General features: G+C 51.9%; 1 protein-coding gene across 2 annotated transcripts in view; it reads right to left on the bottom strand.

The window, feature by feature from the left end:
* Window positions 1–15,014, bottom strand: part of spir (spire type actin nucleation factor) — a 174,570-nt gene that overhangs the window by 93,864 nt on the left and 65,692 nt on the right. For both annotated transcript variants that reach the window (XM_089579856.1, XM_089579855.1), the window contains exon 2: window positions 14,262–14,296. In XM_089579856.1, coding sequence (XP_089435982.1) covers window positions 14,262–14,296 — 35 coding nt within the window. The remainder of the gene's footprint in view (window positions 1–14,261; window positions 14,297–15,014) is intronic.

Consider the following 15,014-nt stretch of genomic DNA (forward strand, 5'->3'; position numbering starts at 1 on the left):
CCCTTGTAGTTAGGTACTACATATATCGCTTGAGTAGTGGGATTTTCAGACCAGGCAGCACACCAGGCAGAAGGCACACCAGCGCAGCTTGGAGGGGTTGTTGGGTTAAAGACCATATGCGCGGAATTGGTCACTCTCAGCTTTACATGCTCATGCCACTCCTGGCGCAGTGGTGCAGCACTGATGTGATGCGCCACTGCCCCGGCAGGTGCTGCCCCCGGTGGGGCCTGTGCGACCCAGGTTGCCCATCCCTAGCAACCTCTAGCGACCAATCATTAATTTAACTGCCACCTGCCACGGTGGTCAGTTTGCCCACAATCCGGTGGGCAAGGTGCGATGACGCCACAATGCCACGTGATCTAGGTGGCCCACCCAGATTGCTTCTCCGGGGATTTTTCGCTCATAAAGTCGCCGCCGCCGACGACACCCATTAAAACCAGAAGCTTAAGGGCACCTCAAACGGAAAGAAGAGAGGAAGGAAGGAGAGACGAAGCTTGACGCTGGCTAGCCCGCAAGAGCGCCCCCAGAATGCAGAGGGCACGATCATATAGTATATCACAACGCAACCATACTGCGACCAATTCTGCCTGAAAGGAAACCCGTTGCACCTCTCCCCACTTGAAAGTACCGCTGCAGAGATTGTGACGGCCGCAAGAGGTTTAGAGCAGGCTCCAGTCCGAAGCTGAAAAATCGAACGAAACGCGCGAATTATTACGCTCTACAGAAGCAGAGAGGCCGAGTATCTCATATCACAAAATATGCACAGCGTTCACACACGAGGAAACTGCCATGAAACAAAAAAATCGATAGACGGAACTTCCCTCTGTACAGGCCATTGGATTCACACTTCCACTTTCAGGGAATCCGGAGGGGCGCCGTCAGTGTGCCCCACTAGAACAGTTTCCAGTGGGCCGACGCATAAGGTACAAAAGCGCTTCAGAGAGTGAGAACAGCGCGGCGCCAGCACACACGGCCGTCGCGATTTAAGGGCCAGTTTGACCTTCAGGATTTTGCCGGCGATTGGGACAGGAACTGGAACACGACAGCAAGGTAGTGACGGTGCTGCCCAGTCTCTCGAGCAGTCTGTGCCTTTTCGTCTCGAAAATGAGGGGGTCAACGACGTAGCGAAACACTCATACTGGCCTTTTCTGTGGTCGGTATTTATCCTTGAAGACAACGACCCCGATGGCTTAAAACCAAAAAAAAAAAAAGGACTCTTGACTCTTGAGTTTCCAGAGAGCGTCTGGTGCCGGCACTGCTCCATTGAGCAAGGGTCAAATATTGGGTGCGATTGTTTCACCGCGTAAAGCGAAAAAAGAGAAAGCAGAGGGTAGCTGTGGGTAGCTGGATTCCCCCTCGAGTCACTTGATTCCATCCTCGCATATCACTGGCCTTGTAAACACAGCGCGCGAGAAGCGATGATGCCGGCCACGCTCAGAGCGGACGAGCGACGGCTGAACGAGTGAGTGTACGGAAGGACAGCAGTTTTAGCAGCGCAGGGGCTGTGTTGTGCAGTGAAGTGTCAGTACGGGGCAACTAAGACATGCAATGGAGCGGCGCACTACAATTTTTTTTGCTCCACTAAAAAAAAAAAAGACTCCAATAAAAATTGCTGAGCGAAATTAGAATGAAATGGGCTATTAGTTGGGTCGCATTTTGCGTTTTTGCCAGGTCCACCTCAGTATGAAATTTTCCACTGAATACTCAGCACAACGCACTTTTGTGAAACTTCAGCATTTTTTTAAACACTATTCGGTTCAATCTTAGTGTAAACATTTTTACGAAGTATTATATGTTATGGAGAACCGATTAAAACTTTTATTGGGTCATCAATGAAAATGAAAACATTAAAATTGGTTTTGAGGAAAGAAAACGACGCAGTAACTGTCTCACATATCTCGGTGGACACCCGAATTGCACCGTAAGGGAAGGGATAAAGCATGGAGTGAAAGAAAGGAAGAGGAGCCGTAGACGAAGCCTCCGGAAAAATTTTGACCACCTGGGTGGGGATCTTTAACGTGCACTGACATCGCACAGCACACTGACGCCTTTAGGCCGGTTCACATGCAAGCGACTGAGCGATTGAGCGGCGCGTCGCAGCGAAAATTTCCAACTTGTTGAAACCTCGCCGCTCGTCGCAGCGACGACTCAGAACAGGTTTTTCCGCCGCGGCGACATGATTCTCTAGCATTTTCGCTGGCATGTGAAACAGGCTTTTTGAGTTTCGCCTCCATCGAAACACGGCCGCCGCACTCGGATTCGAACCCGGGTACTCCGGCTCAATAAGCGAGCGCCTTAACCACTGAGCCACCGCGGCGGGTAATCTCTGCCGCGTCGACCTTTACATAAAAGTTCACAATTAGGCTCCCTGTGCTACAAAACGAAATTAACAACAAAAACTTTGTACTGGCAATTTATTGATGCCTGATATAAACGTAAAATCGTAAGAAACGTTTATAAAAAAAATTTGCAGCGCGAAAAGAGAATACCTAATTTTATCGAAAATTTGTTAGAGCACGTTTTGCACTAGTCATCAAAATTCACAGGGCTGTCACATGACAGGGAAATTTTTTCCCGAGAGGTATTAAGGGAAATTGCTTTTGGCAAATCAATAAAAAACCACAAATTCCGAGAAAGAAATAGGAAAGGGTCGAGCACAAGCTCTGGTGTGTTTGGCATAGAATGACCCATATGTGCATTTTGCTCTGAAATTCAGTACCACAAAATATCGTGAAATGAAAAATACCTCACTGAATCTCGGGTTACAGTCGTGACCATCCTGCGAATTTTTCAGTTTACGACCACAGTTCGAAGAGGGAGGACCACCAGCGCCACCAAAGGAAGACGCGCTTAATTTGAAGACAGCGTACTTGGCTGCTTGGCAGTGCTGACAAGTCCGTAAGCTGGCCGCTCTCCTACCACCTCCACTAAACACAAGGTGCGACCCCAGTGCCGGAGAGAAGCGCCAGACGAGGCGGCCGTAGGCGCGCGCAGGTGCTCTCGACGGTATTTTGCGCCTGCTAATCACTGCAGCCGTTAGGTGGTGACGGTTAACATTCGCGCTTTCAGAAGCGGACAGCACGCTTTCCTGCGCTAACCTACCATACAGGACAGTTCATTGCCAAGGCGACCTGACAGATACGCCAGTGACCACAAGATGTGTTCCAGACTTGTCTGCGAACGAAGCCTGTTCTCTCCCAAACAGGACAGATCCAAGCATGCAGCTGCGCAGTTGTGCCGGACCCCACGAAGCGGCGCCGCGGTCACGCATGCGATGAGGCGCGGCAGCCGCTGCGGAGGCGCGCGCTATTACAGCACCGCCACCACACCGGGGCGTCATCTCGCGTCAAAAGGAGCCGCCGGCCGGCGGACGCCAAGGTTGGGCGCCTTCCTACACGAGCTCGGACCGGGCCACCAAGGGCGCCTCCGCGGGTGGGAGGACGGCGGGCCCACTCGGCCGCGTGGGTGCCCCCGGGTCGGCTCGAATGCCACAGTCCTCCGGAAGAGTGGCGAGCGGAAGCTTCCGGCTACTGTCGTCGAGCGCCTAATGACATTACACCTATGGGCAGCGGGAGGGGCGCTGCCGCATACCGCGAGGGTAAACGAAACCGGCGGCGACCAGCAGCGAAACGAGGCCAGCGTGGAAGGCCGCCAGTGAACTCTGCGCCCGGTCGGAAGCGCGCCGCGGGCGATGCATACGGAATTGTGGCACACCCGCGGCAGGCCCCGCCTAATTGGCCTGCCCGGCGACGCGGTGCCAGCTGCTGCCAGGGTCGCGCACACATCTTCTCGCGCGTCGCCGGGCTGGGGCCCCGGCCACGCAACCCTCTGCCGGTCGCCGATCCCTCGGGGGACACCGCACTTACACGGAGCGGTGCACTGGTTCTGCGGAGCCATTTCGAGCCGACAGCCAATGTCGCTAACGAACTCTGCACCCTAGACAGCGCGGATACGTGGAGGCGCCCTCGCACAATCGATAACGCGATAGGCGCGCGAGGCATGCGCAAAAATGCTCGCGCTGTTAACCGAGCTTATGTGTGCGCGCACTGTCCTCTTGGATGCTACGGGCAGTTCAGCTTCTAAAGACGTTGGCAAATCAGACATCGTGCATATAGGCTCCGGTGTCTTACAGGGACTCTTGTGCAGGTCACTAACGATACGTTCATCAGGTCTTGTCCCCGTCCACGCGTGCGCTGATTAAACAACCCCATTGACTCGCTCGTGGAAATCACCGGCGGGCACTTTTATGTCTCCTCGACTGCCGCGGAGGACCACAAATGTTTCACCAAAATGATTGTGGAGGGACAATGCCAGAATGATTATTTTAGCGCTACGTATGGATGCCAGCTGAGTATAGGTACAGTCTTTGTCTGAAGTTTAGAGCCCAGGGGGTTTGCTTCTAAGCCTTGTAGTGGGAATCCTGAAGCATTCGTGGCAGCCCTACCCATTGGAGGAGGCAGGACCAGAAATCATCTTAGCTTCAGGAAATCTGGAGCGCTGGAGATGCATTACGAACTACACAGTGTGGCTCAGAAACAAACCCCCTGGGCTCCAAACTTTTGACAAAGGCTATACCTTATATGTATACGTACCGTTTAACGGTACCAACGACTGATGAAAGTCTACGTGAGTATTACCTTGTGTTGCTGGACCGCCTCCGTACTAGACGCCATGCGATGAATCCGCCGTAGCGCGATTCGTGCTTAAGCATGGAAATGGGAGCTTGCACGAAACGCACCCAAGCAAAAGGGCTAAGGGGCCTGTGGGAGTGCGTGCCTTACAAACGCTCCAACGAAATTTAACAAGGCTGATCCACAAACCCACAAACACGTCACTGCACAAGCTAAAAATGCAAGCCCAGACATGCGACCCTGGAACAGGACCCGCAGGCTCCAAGTACTGTGCGGTACACAGAAACCGTCCAGCTCTCTATTCCATCGTCACTGCCTTTAGATGAGAGCGTGAGGCGAGAAACTAAGCCACACTTCGGCGAAACGCGCTAACAAGATGAGCGAACAGAGCCTTTGAAACCTATGACGAGTAAATGGGGCTTCACGCCTCGAAGCGAGAGCTTGTGACCTCGTGGCACACAAAGCAAGTGGCTGAGTGGCTCACTACAGAACAGGCCAACCAGAACGATACATTCGGAGGTATACCATCGAACATAGCGTGGGAGGATGGCTTTTGGATGGCTTTCACATAAAAACGCATCTGCAATACCTTTCCTGCCACATATGAAACATCAACCTAGACTGCGATTCTAATTGTCCGAGGAAGCCATTTACAAAGCGAGACAGATCCTGCCTAGCATTCTGATAAAGGCGCTTCAAAGGTGCTTTGAACGACTATATCGCCGTATTTACATGATACTGCGGACATGTCCAAGCGGGGCAGTACGGGAGACCTGCAAGAACATAACGAATTTAAGCAGTGATAACAATAAAAGCAATTTGACAGCTTTCGTACATAACTAGATTACCTATAACCTCAGTCGACGAGCAAGAGAGAAGAAAAAGGAAAACAAAAAGCTTGTGCCTATCTTGGCAAACGTCTTGTTAATAACAGAGCGCAGTATACAAGTAGCGGTATAGCGCAATTAAGACTGCTACAGGATCAGAACAGAAGGCTTTTGTCCTTATATTCTCTAAGCAGGACCAATGCAATGTTTTTAGTTTTACTTGTTCAATAAGACGGGCAGTTGTGGTGTTGAATTTAAAGTTCCGACATAATTCCGCGGAAATAAAAAGCGTAAAGACAACAGTCTTTCAATTCAAGCTTTCAAATCGCAGCCATTCCACCCAGTTCAAACACATTCAGCGTAACGTGATCCCCAATAAACAAGCTTCGTGCACGCGCGTGAGCACTTCGCGCGGGATCCCATGGAGCGACCCGCCGTTTCAACCTTCTAGTTCGCGAGCCGCGAAGCTTCGTCACTTCCGGTTTCGCAAGTAAAACTACCTCCGGTCGCAGGCAGGAAGCGCGGACTGCACACCGCAAATCGTCGTCAGCTGTAAGCTCACATGCTAGTGAAAATAGTTTACCAATACTCTTCAGGTACAATGTAATTTTATTCCGAAAATGCGCAGGCCACAGATTCCTTGCGATATCTCGCGGACAACTCCCAGACTATCTATCTCCTGAGCAAGGTAACCAAAAAAAGTTGCTGCCGTTTTTTGACGTCAGAACACAAAAGCGAACACCGATATGAAAAAAAATGCCGAGCTGGAAGCAGCAACACTGACTGTGAGTCCGTAACAAATTACACGGGTGTTTCATCCTGACAGCAGTCACAGCTTGAGCAGTCACAGCTTGAGCAGATAAAGCAGTCAAGCAGTCACAGCTTGAGCAGATAAATGGAAGGCGTCGGAACGGCTCCATCGGGGTCGCCGAATCAAGCCGCGCAGTGCGCCAAGCCTTTGGGAATAATGCCCTGACAATGCTAGGCACCGATTCCAAAAGTTCAGCGTGGGAGATCAGCCTCTTTGTTATGGGCCCCGTAGTGCACCTGTTAGATGATGATGATCCTCAAGGCGGCCCTGGACGAAAACTGCAGTAAAACACGTGGCAAGCTTTCTGCCTGCACCGCATTGTGAGGCCGTTCAAGTGCAACAAGTCGGCATACCTCCAAACACTTTCGACTGCCAACAAGCACTGACGGGTGACGAAACCCTGCAATGCATCCATATGCGATCCAGTCCTCACCAGATGAAAGTCCCAAACGCGCTTGAGAAACAGGACACCGGGAGACCTCTACCTTCATTACTCTTGGCCGCTGCTAGAGCTGTAAATAAACTGCGCAGCTGTTTAGTCGGTGCCTGATAAATTGTTATGGTGCAAGGGCAGCTTTGGCCAGAGGGCGCCATGGCATAAGGTATCTTTCTTTGCACAAGGTGGGGCCAAAGACCGATTTCAGAAGCATATCACCCTAAGTAAGCCGAGCACCAGGCCAGGGGAAAGCTTGTATCCAATCGTATCACCTGTAGTCGGCGGCACTGGGGATAGAACCCCGCGCATCCCGCATGTGAGGCGGGTACTCAAACCACAAGGCCACCACTGCGTGGTGCCAAGGATCACAGAATCAACAGGGGACTCCACCGGAACTTGATATTAACAGCATTGATCATCATCATCATCGATGAAAATATATGTAACTCCACCTCTTCACGAAACGTACCTGCTAGCGTAGAACCGTTAAATGCTTCATCCACTCGGGGCAGTTGCTTATTAAGTATACGCCTCCACTGCACGTAAGGAGATGGACGCGAAGCCATGCACAAGCGCCACGAAAAACTGTCATGCTCTGGCTACCTCGATGGTTAAGCGGCAGTTCCGCCACTGTCGTCAACATGCAGGCCACGGCCTCTCGCTCCAAACAGTGCAGAAATCCAACGCTAACACGAAAGCCTAGCTTTTGGAAGTTGATCAACTCGCACCTGCGTTTTTGTCTTACTGTTCCATCATATAACGTCCGTTCCCTTTTTTTATTTGGGTTGGCACTTCTTTCTACAAGCGCAGCTATAAGTACGACCAATTTTGCGTTAATCATTGCTAAATCGAATGATCGAGCTGACAAAAAGGTCACCAGGCATTCCAGGTGATCTTTGACCTTTTGACCTCACAGAAGTACCACATGATATCGCCGAAAAAAAAAAAGGTAATTCCTCCTTAGAAAATAACATTCCGAAAACTGCGTTAAATAAACGAAAAAAAAAACGTCAGCCGAATTATTAAACAATAAGAACCAAATAGCCCAACCCCAACTGAATTTACGCATTAAGGTGGGTCCCGCGCTGTCGGCGGCCACTGGCCGTGTTTGACACTGTTTGCGCAATCGCTGTGGCCCTCCCAGTTGGGCTAGAAAAAAAGTTAGAAGATGCATTTCATTTTCAATGGTATGCATTATTAATACTACTTACTGTCGGTACATGTGCAGTGAGCAAAATACAGAGCATAAAACCGTACTTTAGTTCGACTTGCCTGCCTTTGCGAAGTTTTGTGAAAAAAAAAATATACTGTGCCAGAAACAGAGATGCTTCTGAGGCATTTGGCAGAGATGTTAATCCTGTGGTCTTAGGAGTGGTTTTTGGCTCCAGTGGCTACTTATTACCAACTGGTGCTCTAAAAAGAGGCCGAAAATCACAACAATGTCGCATATTATAGGTTCATCGCTTCTAATCTAACAAAACGCAAACATAGTTCACGAATTTGTAGATCGTGAAGATTTCGTCAAGTGTGCAAAATTCCTCTGAGCTACACTCTTCAGTCCTTTATTTTTTACTGTTTAAAGATCACCATGGTTTCAAAGTTCACTGCGCTGTTCAATGCAAATCAGGATTTCTTGGTTACGGTGAACTTTGCACAAAAAAGAACTACCAAAAGCAGGCTAGAGAAATCTTGGAGACTTCACGAAAAATGCACGACCTACAAATGTACCCGATACGCTCGCGTTTTGTCATTAGAACAGAAGTTGTTGGACCTCGAATATATACTATGGTCGGCCAGTACATTTGATCAGATGATTTGACAGATAAGCTCCGAATGCTGTGTCAAGACAACGCGTCTGCCCAGATATCAATGCCGCAGAAAAAAAAAAAAGATCCGTATCAAAGATCTGACGCAACTTGCTGCGGAAACACTATGTCCGTGACGCAAAGCCTTCCTCTCGCGGCCCGAGTACTGAACCTCGTGAACGAGGGAACTATAGATACTTCTATGTGAACGCAAACAACTTTTATTTACGTTGTTCATGTACCTTCCCGACAGATCCTGTGTGTCCACCCAGCGGTCATTTTGGTAGCGCACTGCATTACCCTTCACCACATCGTTCAATGTGCACGATATTTCTGCGTGCGTCGCCGACTCGTGCGCTCAGCGCGGATACTGCAGTCCGACAACGGGATGACCGGCCGCAGTGCCACATCGGCGAGACTGCAGGCTGGTCCGGCGGAGGCCAGTGGCGAAAGTGGCCGCCACGCCGGAGTGATCGATAGCCCGAGTGGCAGTTGGCCACGCCCGCCTGGCCCAAAAACAAGGCTCGCCGCGCCTCGTCGCGCACGATCCGGCGATGGTCGGCGAGACTCCGCGCTACGCGCCTCCGGTGTGTCCTCGCGCTGCTAGGAACGGCTACACGCGCAGCCCCGGCAACCGCCGCTTTACGCCCCTCGTATAGTACACAACGACGGAGGGCCCACTTCCGCCAGCATGCGGCACATGAACAAAAAGCCGAGGGAACAGCCGACACCGGAAGGCAAATATTTGCGAAACCTCGGCCGGGTACAAGACCGCACACTGAGGCTACCCGGGAGAAGACGGGCTGCTCCGAGAAGCGGGCCACGCTGCCTCTCCGGCGCGATGCTCAGATCAGCTCAAATGAAGCCGCTCTGAAAAAGGCGGTTTCGCAAAGCTCACTGCAGCGCTTAACGGCACATTCCCCCCTCCTCGGCTGAGCTCCACATTCCGCGGAATGATTCGCCGGCCACACCTGCGGCAGGCAGCGCGGGGCGAGGCCGGCCTGGTTTCCTCCGCGGCCATCGCGCGCCCATCGCTGGAAACGGCGCCCATCGCACCCGCCGCAATCACGAACCGCGGCTCGATCGGCGACGCAAGTGCAACGAGTCACGCCGACACTGGGCCGCCGCGTGCACGCCGTAAATAATGTCGCTGACAGGCTTCCATCGTATTCGGATACGGGCTGCCAGTCAGGAACGACACCCCAACGACAGCAAAGGGCTTTCACTGCGACCGCGCTTCGGGGCTGTGCGGGCCACTGCGTCATGCATCATGCCGGCTGCATTCCTCGACACGCCAGAGATATGCTCAGCGCAAACGCACCGCAATCACTGCACGCTTAGCAAAGGCACGCGTGGGACGTGGACAAATGTGCCGCGCGTCGGCGCCACGCAAGCGCTGCCGTCGCACTGTTCGTCCAAAGCACGCTTCTGGGCAGGAGAATGAATGGACAGCCGCGAAAGACGGAGCAAAGGTGCGGAGTAATTCCAGCAGCACAAACTCATCAAATACGAAGCTGCGAAGCTATAGCCTCTTAGCTTGCATCTCCCAGTCTACTAACCGCACTACCTAGCGTCTATAGAACAAAGCCGCGCTGCAAAGTCGAGGTCAAGCACACTAGAGTTTCAACCTGAAACAAAAGAAAGCCGGCCGAATCGATTTTATACTTGAGTGCTACTCTCGTCGCGTGCTAAATAAACTAATCTCCACGTGCAAGCGGGGCCGCGGGACGCATAGGGGGAAGAAGGACACACCACTGCACACACTAGCTTCCACACGCACCGGAAAGTCTTGAGTGCACGTTCTAAACCGCGGCTCGATCCAGGGTCAAACCAACGAGACGTGAACCGCGCAGTAAGAAAAAAAAAAAAAACTCAAGAGGCGCGTGTCCCCTGCTTCGAAAAATTCTATCTTGCGCCAGCCGGCCCCTCACGTCGACTGGCCTCCAAGCTGCCCCCGTTGATAACGAAGGGCTAAAGAACGCGTGAGACCATCCGAGCACCGATGGATTCGGGCACGACCAGCGGCGGTATCGCAAACGCGGCGGCCGGCGACGACTACAGTTCCCACCACGTAGCGGTCGGCTCAGAATACGGACCATATCCTCGCCGGGGTGAAAACAACAATGCGGCCCCGTCCTCGCAGAAGGCACAGCCGAAAAATGGAGAAGGGCACGCGACACGTACTATCGCGCCGCGCCGTCTCCACACACAAAAATAAATGCCCCATAAATGCGGGACCATAAGAAACACCGTCGCGGCTCGACGACCAGAGGGGTTCTCGTACTACACCGGCCGCGAAACGTTCCAGCGCTTGGCCATGCGGAACAAAACCCTTTCGCGCCTGCAGCTTATCTCCGAGAGAAAGATAGCTGCACGGGAAGTCATCGCGGCAGCAGTTGCAGATCGCTGCCACACAACCGTACTGTGCTTTTCGCTCACAGCTTGCCACTTCTCCACAACGTCGATATTTCTCCTCTCTTTTCACCTACACAACAGCGTGATCGGGGCGCAAAGGAGGCGAGAGTGCCTCCCGCCGCAGTGGGCACGTGTCTCCGGCCACTGTATCCAGCGAACAAGCCGCAGCAATACGTTACCCACCATTTTGCGTCACGCAAGCGGCTGGCTGGTGTGCAGCCGACAGCAACTGACAGCGTTCCACATGTGGCAGCCCCCCCCCCCCCCCCCCCCCCCCCCCCCCCAACCTTCGCAGAACAGTGGGAAAAAAGATTCCTCTCTTTCCCTTATACCCACACGCATGCACGCGCGAACATAAAACAAAAAAGGAGCTCTCCGAGCATACAGAGACCAAAAAGACGCTCTTGCAAGCACACAATCCAGGAGGAACGACCGCCTGTTGCCGCGGGCGACATTATGCCCAGAGGGCAAATCGGGCGGAGGAAAAACAAAGCTAGGGAGATGAGTCGCTAAAGCGATAACAGAACCGCTCCGAACATCAGGGCGCTGCACCACAGAAGCCACGCCGCCTGTTGGTGCAAATAGTCTCTCGCAGAAGCGCTTGCTCTTCGGACGCTATCACGGGACGGCCGAGTTGCCAGCGCATATTTGCGCGCACAGCGCCTCCTCACCTGAAGGAACTGCAACACGGCGCACATTCTCGAGGGAAGACGCGCTCCAAAGAAGGAACTGGGGGGGGGGGGGGGGGGGGGGGGGGGGGGGGGGGGGGCAACGGGACATTTGGAGAGCATCTCGATTTTTTCATCAAGGGTGACGGCCTGGCCGAAGGCCGGAGAAGCAGACATTTAAACTTGCTGCAACAGCCTTTTCTCCGCGAGTTTAAACGTCTGCGTGACCGCACCTCGCACCAGTTAACCACTGATAAAGAAACCGAGACCTTTCCGAAACTGCCATCAACCTTAATTCCGTCACCCTTAATTTCTTTGCTAAAGTGCATCTTCTCAAAATCTGCCCCCGACCAAGCGGACGTCTGTAAATGCCCGCTCTGCATGGCCTTTGCATTGCATTTGAACTCCCGCAAAAACACTTGTTTAGTAGGGACAAGCAAAGTGGAGAAACACTTGCTCCTCGCACGTTGCTTACCCCGGCTGTTTTCTTTAAGCTGCCGGGTCTTATATTTTTTCGGCAGCGCACCAAGGACACTAAAGAAGAAAAATCAAGTGGCCCTCACCAAGCACTGTTACAGCAGCTCGCCTTCGTCTCTACAACGCATCCATCATATTTAAAGAAGGGAATTGCGCTAAAAAAGACACGGACGAGAAAGGACATGGACGGGCGCATCGTATGTCCACCGCGATTCCCTACGTCTCCACTTTCCTCACTGAATTTCCCAACTAAGCGCTGCATCGCCCCAATCTCCCCTCCTTTCGGCGTTTTTTTCGCCAATGCTATTTACGCACCGCATCGCTATATTAAAATGTAAAAAAAAAAACGAAAATAAGAAGAATGTCGGTTTATTCTCGAAAAGATTGATGTACGCTGTCGCGGCTCTATAATAGGAAGCGGAACTTATTGCTGAAAGAGTCACACTTCTTCGCCATCACTCGACGTATGACGCTCATTTTAATTGTAGGCACAGTTAATGCAATTAAACATACCTTTTCACGTCAGCCTACTTTTTTATCCTTTGCATTGTCCTCAAATGGTCATAAACTATCGCGAAAATAAAAAGTGCTCCTTTTTTTTTAAAAAGCGCATCTGCGGCCGGGCGCAGGCTCACGTTTGACAAATGCCATTCGTTCGAAGTTGCTGACTTTGCTGTAGGTCAGAAGCTTTTGTGTTGTTGTATATCATACGAAAATATTTTAACTTGCCGCAATTTTTCGTGCGAGTGTTTTTTTTTTTTTTTTTTTTCGCGAGAGGATATATGTTCTTCACGAATCAGGGCCTCGGAGTCCTGTGCGCACTCGCATTTTTATGTAGATATTACAGTGAACGAAACAACTGACCCTTCGGATTTACCAAAGCAGTAAAAAGCTGTTGGCTTTTCTCATAAGATATATCTCAGTCATTTTTCTTAGTCATATATCTTAGTGATGGTTTGGGCACACGCTCTCTTTATATTTTTTCTTACCGGCGGCGTATAACACCCCCCGAAATACAATTCTGGCTACGCCACTGCCAACCTAACCTAACAGCTCCGTGCGTTGAACAGCTCCGTTGTTCAACGCACGGAGCTGTTAGGTTAGGTTGGCATTCCAAAATGGAAACATTTTGAAATGAGGCAGGAAGAAAGTGAGACCGTGATATGCTTCCCAATCAAATAACGTTTCGCATTTTTCCGAGCAGACGACTAGTGCACATCATCTGCGCACATCCACTTCGCATGTCACACAGACGTTATACCGCAATGCATTGTTAGACTGCGACATTTCTCGAGCGGAGTGGGCCTACAAAGCAAACAAGCACTACGCTAGCGCTGTGTCCGGAAGCACAAAACATGAAACGCGTTACTCCCGGTTGTGGCGCGCACGCACGGAATATAGACCGCAAGAGGGCGCGCATTCACTAAGGGGGGCTCTGCATGTGCATTACGAATCAAATAGGCGCGTCAGATCCGCCGATTTATGTGGCAAGGGACGCTTCTTCTGCAGTTAATTAATGACGCTTAATGAGTTCACTGGAACTGATATCGAATGTGTATGCATGACGCGAGATCTTAGATATACGCTCACTGAAGCGCAATATAAAAGACGGCTGTACGGGGCATTTGCCCCAATAAATCGGCGCAGAGATGAAACAGAGCAGGAAATTAACGTCGGGCCCTTATCGCATGAGCCAACTGATCGGACGATGGAAGCGACTACCAAACGCGATTAGGCACCTGCAGCGCGAAGACCAGTTGCTGCGAAGAAAAAAAAAAGACTAAATTACCACGCTCACCAACGGAAGTCGGGAGGCAGTTCACATCCGGCCAGCACCACTCATGCACGTCATTGTCAGAAGCTAGGCAGAGCAAACGTATGCGCTGTGAAAGAAAAGGGGGGGGGGGGGGGGGGGGGTGCTATATCGCGCCGCCGAAGCCATATCGTCGCTGCTGCGCATATCGGCGCGTAAACACGACACAGCTCCGCAGCTCAAGTCCACGGCTCGACTCGAGCTCCCCGTGGCATCGACGACAGAACTGACAGCGCCTTCGCAAACAGAAAAAGCAACAACAACAGCAGGCCCACTGTGACAGCTCCGCTTTCGCGTGCGGGGCGACGGACAGAAGGAACGACGACCTCTGCGCAAAACACCCTCCGCTCCGCGGAGCGAAGGCGCCTGCCGGCTCACCTTGTACTCGCTCGTTGCAATCGGTCTTGTGGAGGCTGCGAGAGAGAGGAGACAAAGAAGAGAATTAGTCGCAGTACGAGGCACTTTCTACGCCCGGCATCTCTCACGCACGTGAGAGCCGCGAGCTTTCGCTAAAAACAGAAGAAAACCGTATCGCAGCGTAGCAGGCTCCGCTATCACAACCACTCGACCGCACTGTTGCGCTACTTTCCGCCGGCTCGCTGTTTATGTAAGAAGACTGCGTGGTTACACGCAGTGCATAGCGAAAGGCAACGCTGAAAATGAAAGAAAAAACAATGAAAATTTAAGAATTATAGCGTCCGAAGCGGTACCAGAGACAATGGCTTTACCCCCCTCCCACATCGCAACAAAGAAAAATGCACAGTGTGTGTGACTCCCCAGAATTTTTTCTTTTCCCGTGCGACCGGTGGATCCTTGTACGTTCTTTACTGAAGCTAGATGACGCTTAAGTGTTCATTTTCATTAATTGTTCCTTTTTTCTTCAGCCCTTCTTCCACCTCACGAACAACACACCACTCACACAACAATTATCCCGAACAGCAGTCCAAGCACGCCGCATTATCCGGCCGCCCCCTGGAAGATCGCCCAACTGCCAGCGGGCGGTGCTCGACTCACTGCTGGCTTTCGCCTAGGAGTCGAGCCTTTGCCCCACCTTTAACCCTCCCCCCGGGACATCAGACATCATCATATCTGGGACCTCAGAGGCATGAGGGGGGTGGGGGGGGGGGGTGG

This window comes from Amblyomma mixtum, chromosome 3, assembly GCF_055824585.1.
Source record: "Amblyomma mixtum isolate Tamu chromosome 3, ASM5582458v1, whole genome shotgun sequence".
Lineage (NCBI taxonomy): Eukaryota > Metazoa > Arthropoda > Arachnida > Ixodida > Ixodidae > Amblyomma > Amblyomma mixtum.